Raw genomic sequence first — 11934 nt, 5'->3', positions numbered from 1 at the left:
CGGGAAATATAAACCAATTGAATAAACTTTGTCCTGTATGTCTCTGTGTTGCCCTGCGACAGACTGGTGACCTGTCCAGGGTGAACCCCGCCTCTCGCCCGGAACGCAGCTGCAGATAGGCACCAGCAACCCTCCCGACCCCATTAGGGTCAAGGGTGAACAGAAAATGGATGGATGGATAACAAAACACATTTGAACAGCCAAATATCTCCAATGAGGAAAGCAAAAATTCCTATACTGTACATTTAAAATAATTAGTTTTGTTCTAGTCGTACTTTTTAGCAGTACAAATGCCAAAATAATGACCAGTCCCAGCATTTTGAATGTCAAAGTTGTGACACAGGGACGTGCTGTCCCTATTCTCACATTTTTGCACGCTTGTAAACCTGCGCACTCGAACCCTCAAGAGTCCACACTTCACAGAGTGACGTAGGGTGCGCACTGAGCATTGGGACCGGGCCATGTATGAAACGTCATACATCCCATGTAACCTTGCGGTCAGTTAGCTGCACCTTAACTGTTAAGTCTGAAACACATATATGCTTTATATAAACACCAAGGCACAACAAGGTAAGAGCCAGTAACGGTAGACTTTGAATGTACATGCATAGATCTACATATACGCTAAAACGTGGCAGGTGTTTGACCTGTAGTGGCTAACGCCTAGCTAAAGATTCGGTAGCTTCAAGTCTGTCATTCCTTTCACTGACGCTTTAGTTCAAACTGGCGTTACAATAATGTTGATGAGAAAAGTTGGAAGGAAGCTCTTTTTAACATTTTTGAAGATGTCAAACTTAATATTTCAGTAACAAAGTCGAAAAGAAACACATGGTAACTTAGCATGCTAACACCGAAAAGTGAATTAAACAGCTGCTCGGCTAACGCTGCTGTAGCTTACAGCTATCTACGGAAATTAAAATAACAAAATGTTAAACGCCTGGGCTTGTGACACATACAAGTCAAAGCGGCATAAGCTACACATTTGAAGTGAGAATTGGAAAATAATACACCAAGTGGTTTCTTAAGTGTATTTTCTCCTCATTGCTCAGAAATAAAAGGACAAATCCCTGCGTTGTGATTGATGTGTCCCATTTTACTTGATTTATTTAATTTTTCTAAGTCGTACAGGCTAGTTTTTGCCAGAAAAAAAAAAAAAAACACTTGTTATTAAATACAAGCTCACTTTGTTGCTGGACAGTTCATTTTCATTTGTTTTGACTTCCACAGATTTAGCCAACTTTTTGCAGGCGAGTTTATTTGAATAAATCTAATTTGTTCAAACGTTATTTTCCAGAAATTGCTCAAGGCTGGAGCTCAGAGGTTTGGTTAGTTGTGCATTAACTTCCTGTTTTACCTGCAGGTCCATCATGGCTTCTCGAGCGGGTCCCAGGGCGACGGGTACCGATGGCAGTGACTTCCAGCACAGGGAGCGAGTTGCATCCCACTACCAGATGAGGTCAGGGCAGTCTCTTCAACCCTTCGCCCCCATCTCATTTATTATACAGTTAACTTGGTTTGTTCCAAGACGTGTGTTTTTCTTTTTTGATTCAGTGTTGCCTTGAAGTCTGAAATCCGTAAACTGAACATTGTCCATGTGCTGATCTGGGTGCTGATGGCTGCTCAGGTGAGAACAAACATTAGAGGATGCCTTATTTCCCAGCAGGCAGAGTCTCACTGTTTTCTGATGTGTCCAGGTAACTGTAAGCCAGCTGAGCCTGGTGTCTCACAAGGTAGTCGCCTCTCCGTATCAGTGGGAATACCCCTACCTTCTGAGCATAGTTCCCACTGTCTTCAGCTTCCTGGCGTTGCCGCGTAACAACATCAGCTACCTGGTGATCTCCATGATCAGCGCCGGGCTCTTCTGCGTGGCGCCGCTCATCTACGGCGGCATGGAGATGTTCCCCGTGGCTCAGCAGCTGTACCGGCACGGGAAGGCGTACCGCTTCATCTTTGGCTTCTCGGCCGTGTCCGTGATGTACCTCGTCATCGTCATTTCTGTGCAGGTGCACGCCTGGCAGATCTACTACAGCAAGAAGCTGCTGGACCAGTGGTTCACCACCACACAGGACAAGAAGAAGAAATGACTTCAGCTCTGCTGGCTGAGGACACTTTGAGATGCTTTTGTTCAGCATCATTTTCTATATTTATTTTTGACAATGATTTAATTATGCTTCTAAAAAAAAAATCATTGGACAGTTTGTGATTACTGCTTTCCCCTCCCTGAATGAGTTTTTATGTCATTTCAATGTTAAAAAACTGAGAACAAGTGTGTTTGTTTGAGCCTTGTTATTTTGGGTAAAACTGGATTGAAACACAAGGAAACAAACGTTTAACAGCTTAAAAACAACATTTATTTGCATTTTACATCATGTTGCAGCCATAGAAAATCAATATTTCTTCACTGCAAAATAAAAAAAACACCATATTTCCCACATCCAGTGACTTGATTCAAATTTGACCAAAAACCATAAACGTTAACTACAGGTAATATTCTAAAGTTTATAATAAAATGACACCTCCACCAATATCACAAGCCTATAAATAATAAATCACATTGAACTCCCCACCACCAAAATCCTATACTAATCCTACGCTTTAGGGCCAAACTAAGATTTATTTTTCTATTTTAAAATATGAGAATAAAGTCATGTAGTGCAGAAAAAAAGTCTTTAAGAAAAGAGTTATCAAGATCTGCTGGACCAGCTTGGCAAGTCTGAAGTTCTTTCTCTGAAAGAACAATTGTTTCAAAGTCCTGCTACTGACCGTTTGATATTGATGCATTAAAAAAAATACTTATTACAACCTTATAAATGCTTATTAGCTTGGTTTTAGTTCTCTGCAAAATCCAAATAATCAAAATGTTTAAAACAATAAAATAAATAGGGTCTGTTCTACAAAGTGGGATTAACAATTAGATTAGAAGTTTGGATTCTAGAACAAAAAATTCAATCTAATAAAATGTTTAACTGTAGCTAAGAGCTAAATATGACAAAGGGATCCTGGTTTAGATTTCCAGCAGAAGTTTCACCGTCGTAAATGGAGCCAGAGTTTGGACACCAATAGATGAACTTTAGCTAACCCACTTCATAGTACAGACCCCCCCAAAATATCTACACATTACATAGTAACGAACGCATGGGAGTGTTTCACTGAAACAACAATCATCTGCCTTTTCTGGGCAAATTTCCAATATGATAAAGTTGACTGTCTGACTGACAGTGTTCTGGAGTTTTACTTAAACCTGACCGTACTTCCCTTTCAGGATCTGCCGCACCTGCAAAACACAAGAGAACAAACGGGCGAGTTGCTGTCTCAGTCATGAAGAGGACAGGACAATTACAGGATAATTGACTTAAGATAAAGCCACACATTTATCATTGTAAGGGTTCTTTTTTGATCCGTCCTTAGCATACACAAGATACTTCTACAAACTACAAAAATAATAAGACAGAATAGGCTGGTCTTTTATAGTAATAGTGTTTGTGTTGTGTCACTGAAAAGTGGTGTAAACCTGAAAGATTTGGGCTTCCGTTCAGGTGAGTACCTTTTCGCCAACAGATCCTTCAGGCACCAGCTGACACGGCAGCTCGTTTTCCAAATTCCTCATTCCGGGATCGGCGCCGTTCCTCACCAGCAGCTTCACGGCCTCCACCTGATTTCTGTAGTTTTGCAGAGAGCTGACGATGTGCAGGGCAGTGTTTCCGCTGAACGTCTGACACAGAAGAAAATGTTCACCAGAGAACACAAGTGAAAATACATCATTTTATGACTTGTATTTGTAGAACCTTATATTCCTTCATTTTATGCTTACCTTTACATTTACAACAGCAAGAGACGTTGGCTGTTCAAGAAAAAGGTAAAGCAGCTCAATATTTGCCTCCTCGGCGGCCATGTGAAGGCAAGTCCTTCCACTTTTCAGATCCTTCAGGCATAAAGAAAGGAGATTTAGCTGCTACTAAAATGTTTCTTCATCATTACAGTAGAGTGCTGCAATATTTTTGGCCGCTTGCAGAATTCTTCTGTTTTTGTTTGTCATCACTCCTTTCAGATTGTAACAATTGTTATAAACTATAAATCCTGTTTCCCACCATAAATTGTGAAAGACAGTATGTGGCCAAAAAGCTGATGTTATGTAGCAGGACCATGCATCAGGAAGTTGGCCTCTGAATCACTTACAAGAAAGAATAAATGGGTCAGAGTCAAAGTCCCAACAAAGAGTACTTTAAACAGCTCAGAACCCTTCAATTTCAAAACAAGTACACAACACAAAGAGTCAAACAGGTTTCTCAACAGTGACATGACGACTCATCAGCAGTCGTTACCTCCAAGTTATCTTTAGACATTAAAATTTAGGTGTGACAAAAGAAAAACCTCAGAAATCTGATGGGTCGTTTAACAGCCAACATCTGCAATACTTACTTTAGTCCCGTAGGAGGCGCCCATGTGCATTAAAGTCCTGACGCACTCCACATACCTGCGCCTCCTGAGCGCCAGCTCTGAGATCATGAATGGACAAGGGTTTTTCAGGTGCCTCACTTCCTTAACGACGGCGTTGTGAGACAAAACTGCGGCGTGGAGTGGAGTTAAACCTTCAAGACACGACAGATTCAGTCATATTTCAGAATACCTCAAAGAAAATATACAGTAGATTAATATTCTTACCGTCATAGTTAAACATTTCAACATCGACTGATGGGCCGCGCCCTGTCAGGGTTTTACAGATGCTCTGTGGACAGGAAGTTTATTAGGATTTTTTTTCATATCAGCACTCAAAGGTCTTTTATTCACAGAGTTCAGTTAGAAATTAACTAAGAGTTCGTCTCAACGTCACAGAGCTCCTGTGGACGGTTTTGCTTTTTCCACTCGAGCCGGGTTTTCTTGTAGCCGCTTGTCAACAGTTCAACAGCATGCAGATCTAAATCAGGTGTTGCACAATCAGATCTGACGACAGATAACCTAATGTTGCTTTGTTTAGGCCGTTTATAGCCAAGTCATCTGTGTCCTGAACATGTTCCAGTCTCACCTGGAATTCTGATTGAACTCCATGAAAACAAAAAATGAATCCCTCTCACTCTTCATTTTTAATATTTACAGTTTTAATTATAATCGTTGGCTGATTACTTTGGGATACAAATACAATGGGATAGAGGCCCATTTCTGTCTGTTAATGTTGTGAGTAGTTTTTGTTGATTTGGGTAATTAGTAATTTCTCTTTTTTTTTTTTTTATTGATTAAAGATTTAGTTTGGGGATTTTTATTTGTTCAACAGATATTTTTCCCTGCTGAATTAAACATAAGACTGGATGTTCAGTGTTAAATTTCCTAAAATGTGTTTCAAGCCAGAGATCATTAACCTGGCCTGTTTACATGAACTTTGAATTGCAATATCGTGTCACACCCTGAACTGAATATTTATCTAACTAGCTCAGACATGTTTACACTGTAAAACCTTCAGCTAAGGTTTTCTTTTGTCAAATTTATAGTACTAATAAAGCTTTTTGTCATTTAGGTTGAGGAAAAAATAATGTTTCAGGAAGAGATATCCATCAAAACAGTTATTTCAACAAACCCCCCCAAGCCCTGTTGTCATGCAATAGCTCATGCAACGTTCAGGTGTCATCAGAGGTAAACAGCTCAGATTTGCATGACGACACAGCAGGCGAAACAAGCAGGTCTCTGTTTATTGTGCTCTTATTTCCTGATTTATTCCGTCCTACAGCCCTGGGTTCCACTTTCGCACGAAGGTTCCACTCTGTCTCAAGCAAGCCAAAACAAAATTCCAGTTGTAGGTGGAGCAAATTCCGTCTGATTATTACATAAAATCTCCATGTTTACTTCTGGCACATTTTGACAAGTGGAATTAGCCAAAAAAAAACAAAAACAAAAAAAAAAGCGATGCAATTATCAGTTTATTCAATTGATTTAATTACTAAAGAAGAACCGTTTTACCTGGAGGCTGAGGTAGTGGCCTTTCTCTGCGCACACATGCAGAGGAGAGCGCCCCCACAGGTCCCTGATGTTGATCTGCGCTCCGTGACTTAGAAGATCCGAAATGATCAGATGTTGATTGGTGGCCACCGCGATCTGGAGAGCCGTCTGAGCACCAAAAACACAACATTATTCCTGCTCCGTTTCATATGAACACGAATGAATGAGGTTGTGACGGCAGCCATACCTGCCCGTTGTGTTCTTTCACATCCAGGGAGCCATAGCTAGCCATTTTCGCAGCGAGTACGTAAGAGAGGGCTCGCCTGCCTTGAGCCACCGCTATGTGAAGAAATCTACAACGGAAACAGTTGAGAGTTTATCAAAAGGACATGGGATGATAGACAATGTGTCTTTTCAGCTTCACCTAATTTTCCTTAAATCAACCTTGGATTTCATCTGAAAACGTCCTTCAGTTTATGATAGTTTTTGTAGCAACGCCATTTTGCCTGCTTCAATTAAAGAATTTGTAAAATTCGAAGGGACGGTCCCAGCCACACAGAAGTCAGGCTTGGCGTTCCCCAATCTTGTTTGATTTTTTTAGGCATGTCTGGAGACAAGCTTAAAGCACTGTGCCCTTATAAGGGACAGGTTGATAAGGACTTGGACTAGATCCACGTTGTTGTTCCTGGTTATGAATTATGGCAACCGAAGAAAGCGAACATAAAAGCACAAGTGCAATCTTTGAACAGTATCTAATGCTACAACAACATATTTAACACATTCTACAATAATCTTAAGCACAAACCACAGAAAAAGTTTTAGCAAAAGATTGCTATATTTATTCGTTTTGGTGCCAATTTATACATACGTGTCACCATCCGAGTCCTGCATGCAGAGCTGCTCTGGGGTCAGGCCTTCAGCCTTTTTGGCTTCTTGTTGTACCTGCCAGTGAAACAGAGTCATCTTCCCTCCAGAGGCTGGGACATGGTGTTCCTGAGCGGGAAGCTGCACACTCTGTGGCGTTTCCTGCAGCCCCATGACGGCATTCTCTGGGAGAGCTGGGATGAAGCAGGCGGTGGAGTTCAGGTGGAGAGATGTTGGAGAGGTTGCCATTTGAGGACTCATGTCTGCGGCGATGGGTTCGTATTTAGGAGACTTTAATTTAGGCTCCGGGTTACATTTCTGCTCCGAATTCCATTTCTGAAAGAAAACCAGACCTAAGTTGTCATAAACTCATAAAAGATGCGAGCCTGTGGAAATAGAAAGTATGCCGTCAGAAACACTCCCTTTAAATCTGCATAAGTATCTGGAGAAATTGTACTCTGTTCCTAGTTCCTTCAGCTGTTCTTCCTCATACGTTAGCAACTTAAATGTTTCCTTATAGCTAAAAGTAAGATTAGACAACTGCATAATGAAGTCATGCAACTAACCTGGCGTCTCATCATTAGCAGCTCCTTTACGGTGGTCTTCCTATGCAGATACTGCAGGGATGCTTGTGGTTTAGCATCAAATATCATGCAACCTGAAAAATAATAAATAAGGTATAACAGTTAAACACTGGTTGCAAGAATGAAGCTGCTTTAATTTTATTTAAACTTTCATGTAATACTATTTTCAAATAAGACTTATGATGGAAGCGGTTGTTTTCAGAAACAAGACATCTGGGAAGTGGTCTTCTCTTTTTGCTTTCTATATGGAAATGAAATTACACAACAAGTTCTTAACAGCCTCTGACCAGTTCTATTGTTGTGTTCCCCAGGGTTCTATACTTGGATTACAATTATTCTACATTCTTAATGGCTGACGCTCGAGGAATTAGGACTCCTACTGTTAGAATTCAACATGGTACCAGGAATATTTTACTCATGTAAAGCAGAGATTACTGACCTATTATGTAACCAAGGTCACATCTTGTTTTTATTAATTAATGGTTTTGCTAATTAATAGTGGAGACCTAGTTCTACTAGGTCTCGTTATGTCTCAAATGATTGTCGTACAATCAGCATATGGAACAATTTCTGTACTGAACTTTTACTCCTAAACAGCTTGAGTAATGATTACATGAGTTAATTACTGACTTCTGTCCCTTTCCAGCCAAACTATGACCTTTGGCTAATTTGACCAACTGATCACTTGACTGTAATTTTAATGAGCAACCCAGGCACATAAGAGAACAGGCTTCTCGAGATGGCATCGATTGTGTTATGAAATCAACCAATGGGCTGCCGCGGTTGATAGGAATTATCTTTGATATATTTTGTTGTTAAATTACGACAGCCTCGGTCCGTCCCATATCCAGTTTGTGCATCTGTCTGTAGCCCAGTCAGCCACTCCTGCCCTGGGCCTGGACAGAAGTTCAAATTGAATGCAGCTTCTTTTTTTTTTTTGCTGTTCAAATTGTCAACCTGCCAAGGTGGCGGGTGTGTCGCTCCAATTTACATACCACTTCATACTTTTATCCACATTTGGCAAGTGGCGGGTGATAATTTCCACCCCTGCCTGGGGCCAAAATCAACCCTGAGGCCATGAATGTATTTTGGACACCTCTGTTGTTGGGGGCATTAGGCAAAACCTATACAAGTATGCTATTTGCTATGGAAGCACTTTCAAATTTGGGAATTTGGTATAAAGAAAAAACACATAAACCACCTTAAGCATGAGGCAAAACAATTTACCTGCAAAAATATAAATATCATTAAGAAAATATTTGATTGTTAGAGGAACGTTCATAAGGCATAGAGTATTCTCTTTAAATAGAAATCTGTAAGAGTGTGGAAAAGGGAAAAGGATGACAAAATAAAATAAATGAAATAAAATTTTTAGCAGGAAGCTCTGGAAGATGTTACACAATTTTTCGCTAAAGGTTCAGACTTGTTTGGAGTGTTACACATTCAGTTTTGACTAATATTGTTAACATAGCTGTTTGATTTCTTTATTTTAATTCTTGCCAGAAAGAAACTTATAAAGATAATTCCTCATCAGTCTTACTTGAACTGCAGTTTCACCCATGGCCTCACTTTGTTATCTATCTCAGGGAAACAGAAATTTATGGACTTCTAATTTTAAACCCTCATATCAACTTTGAAAGTAATAATAGAAGGCATCAAAAAATACATATAAAATACATACGCCTCCTAATTGTACATTTTATTTTAACATGAAGTTCCTATTTGAGCTTCTAAGAACGCACCTTCAGTGTTGGGACTGAATTTGAAGGAGGCTGACAGAACCTGACCTCCCATCCAATCACTTCCTCCATGATCCAACATGCTGACAGTTTTATTGATGCCGTCAGAACAGCAGCGCCTCTTGGTTCCCACTGGTACCTCACCTGGAAGGCAACAAAAAGCCTGAATGTTAACTCTGAGCCAGTTAACACCGGTCCAACGCAAGATTAAAAATGAGGAACTGTCACACAACCCCCAGGCACACACACCTGGGCCAACTTCCTGGTTGGCAGAAGGATCAAGTAGCTCAGTCACGCATTTAAAGCAAGATAAATCTTGTAAACCTAGTGCTGTGAATGCAGATCCATAAAAGTTTATTTACATAAAACATAGCAATACTTATGAACTTGTATGAAACGCCAATAAAAACTGTTCCAAGTATATCCTGATAGTCAAAAGAGAAGCTCAAGATCATTTCATATGCAAAAAGGCTGAACTGTTTGCTCACAGATGAAATTACTTTATGGTTAAAGGGTTTTTCTTAAGAAAATTGTTTCTAAACTAAATTAATAATTGTGGTGAGTTAGCTTGCAAAGACAGGGCGGTGAACCTACCTGTATGGCTCAATCTCCCTCTGAATCAACAGTGCAGCACAAGCAGCCAACTGGTTCAAACATGACAGTGTGAGAAGTGAAAAGTTTTATTGAGCTGTTGGGACAAACTCCTCCTCCCAGCCAGCCAGTGGTGGGAGGGGAACTCCCCGCTACAGGAGGAGCTCACCTGGACTGAACAACAAAACTGTTTTCAAGGTGTTTGGAGAAGGCGGAGATTCAGACGTTTTCTGAAGGGCTGAAAATATAATTTTAAGAGAAATAAACATTGCAGTTTTGTAGATTTCTCTTTTACCTCCCTAATTTCACTTACTTTTGGTATAGGTAAACTTGTCTTCCCCTTTTTGAGCAGTGGATTAATAAGTAAGTCTAGTTGAGTGGCTTACAGAACCCCTGTCTGCTCTTGGATTCACCTTTTTGCGGATTTTTCTGTGGAACAATAAATTTGCTGAAAAATTTCCATCATGGGAAGCTGAAACTCGAAGAACAAAGACACAATGCAAGCTGAGATGGCTACTGGCTAGCGCTCAGAAAGCAGCCAATCCAGGCATTCATTTTCTGGGCCAGTGATTAGCTGCTAGCTTAAAGGTGTGCGATACTTCATATTTTGCCATCAATTTGATGCCAAGTAAACACTGTACAAGGCCAGTGTTGCTTATATAGATGTTTAATGATTTATGCTTGATATTATCAAGTCCATAATGTTTTTTCTAGTGATGGTGAGATGAAGCCTCATGAGGCATTGTACCACTTGAGCCAAATGGTTCGAGAAAGGGTTCATTTCTTGAGGCTTCATGTGCACACGAAACCACCTACTGGCCAGGTGTACAATCACAGCCCGCTGTATCTTAACACATGTGATGCATTGAATTTTTGTCTATTATGGGTCTTGGGAATGACTTCACAAAAGGTGTACATATGTGTACAATAAAATATTGTTTGAACAATAAAATATTGTTTGAATGTATTGTCTGTGTGTAATTAATCCCAAAATAGTAGTGTCATGTGATATGGCAGGTTGTGTAATAATGTTTTTCTGTGACTCTAGAAAAATGGCATGAGCTTAATCAGGCAGAGGACAGTGAAAGTGCTTGTGGAACTAGGGAGGGGGTAGTGAATAGGCTAATGCTTGTGTAACTTGGATTATTTCATTCATTTTTATTAAGAAACAACAATTTATCCACAGTTTTAGGTTTCAAAGGATTTCTCTTTTTTGACACTACTTCTCCAGCCTTTGAAAAGACACGCTCACATGGCACAGATAATGCCGGGGTGCATAAATAAATAAGTGCAAGTTTGTACAGATTGGGGTACAGTGACCGATGATTATAGTATAGTAATGAAATACCTTGGCTGGGTGAAGCTCCAGTTTCCTCCCTATTCTCATGCAAGGCACGGTAGTGTCTTAGCATGGATGAGGTGTTATTATTGTACCCCAACTCCTTGGTGCACAATAAACACCTCACCTTTACAGAAAATAAGAAACAGTGAAAATACAGTTCCTCATAAGCAAACCTAATGCATCTGCAAATGTTCAGTTCACACCTCTCGCTGGCACCATCCTACTCCTATCCTGTCTTCGCGCTCCTAAATCTCCTCATCTATCTATCTCTCCTAAACTCTCCAAACACCAAACTAACTGTCTCAAACTAAATAACCACTATCCAAACTCTGCTATCCAAACTATCAAAACTCTATCCACTCTCTCAACTGACCGCAATTCGCCTACAACAACCCACATTTTGAATGGAGCCTGTGGGGTTTATAAAGCTGTCAAACCGCGCGACAAAATCTGAGCCATTTCCCGAAGCAGTCACGTGGTACAGCCGGGCAGCGACGCCTCGGACGTCATCGTTTTCGGCTCCTCCCCTAAATGAAGCAAGCCTCGATACGCGCTTCACGGAAACGCCCCCTCCATTACTCGACACACGCCTCGAAGCCTCGGCTCATCACGTAACATCACTAGTTTTTTCCTTTAAATTATTTTTGTTAAAACGTAGTGGCAGATTTCTAACAAACGTACCTGTGTCTAAAAAATACTTAACATGATGAACTGAAACACAAATGTGTGAATTTTTCCTAAATAAAGAGCAATAAAATATAGACATTTGAAAGAAGGAAGACAAAATCTTCTCGGAGTTGAAAAATTACAATACAAAATTAAAATAAAATCTCTACCACACTAGTATTGATCTAATGCTAATACTGAATCAATATTTATTTTACTG

The 11934-nt window shown here is 40.2% G+C and overlaps 2 protein-coding genes across 3 annotated transcripts; one reads left to right on the top strand and one right to left on the bottom strand.

The window, feature by feature from the left end:
• The first annotated feature begins 425 nt into the window (after nt 1-425).
• Nucleotides 426-2267, top strand: LOC122827288 (protein jagunal homolog 1-B). Its single transcript, XM_044110057.1, has 4 exons — nt 426-570; nt 1361-1456; nt 1552-1624; nt 1695-2267. The coding sequence occupies exons 2-4, from the start codon at nt 1368-1370 to the stop codon at nt 2082-2084; spliced, it is 552 nt and encodes a 183-aa protein (XP_043965992.1). The 5' UTR covers nt 426-570; nt 1361-1367; the 3' UTR covers nt 2085-2267.
• Nucleotides 2268-2328: 61 nt separating this feature from the next.
• Nucleotides 2329-9797, bottom strand: nfkbiz (nuclear factor of kappa light polypeptide gene enhancer in B-cells inhibitor, zeta). 2 transcript variants are annotated; one of them, XM_044110056.1, is made up of 12 exons: nt 9710-9797; nt 9365-9445; nt 9119-9259; nt 7359-7450; nt 6797-7128; nt 6176-6281; nt 5950-6096; nt 4663-4726; nt 4420-4589; nt 3812-3922; nt 3545-3712; nt 2788-3274 (listed from the first exon to the last, which is right to left on the bottom strand). In XM_044110056.1, the coding sequence occupies exons 3-12, from the start codon at nt 9195-9197 to the stop codon at nt 3236-3238; spliced, it is 1308 nt and encodes a 435-aa protein (XP_043965991.1). In that variant the 5' UTR covers nt 9198-9259; nt 9365-9445; nt 9710-9797; the 3' UTR covers nt 2788-3235. The 2 variants fall into 2 exon arrangements, with proteins under 2 accessions (XP_043965990.1, XP_043965991.1); XM_044110055.1 differs by lacking the exon at nt 9365-9445 and having other exon boundaries at nt 2329-3274; nt 9710-9784.
• Between the last annotated feature and the right edge of the window lie 2137 nt (nt 9798-11934).

Source organism: Gambusia affinis, linkage group LG24 (assembly GCF_019740435.1).
Source record: "Gambusia affinis linkage group LG24, SWU_Gaff_1.0, whole genome shotgun sequence".
NCBI classification, from domain to species: Eukaryota; Metazoa; Chordata; class Actinopteri; order Cyprinodontiformes; family Poeciliidae; genus Gambusia; species Gambusia affinis.
This window is presented reverse-complemented; position numbering and strand designations above follow the sequence as displayed.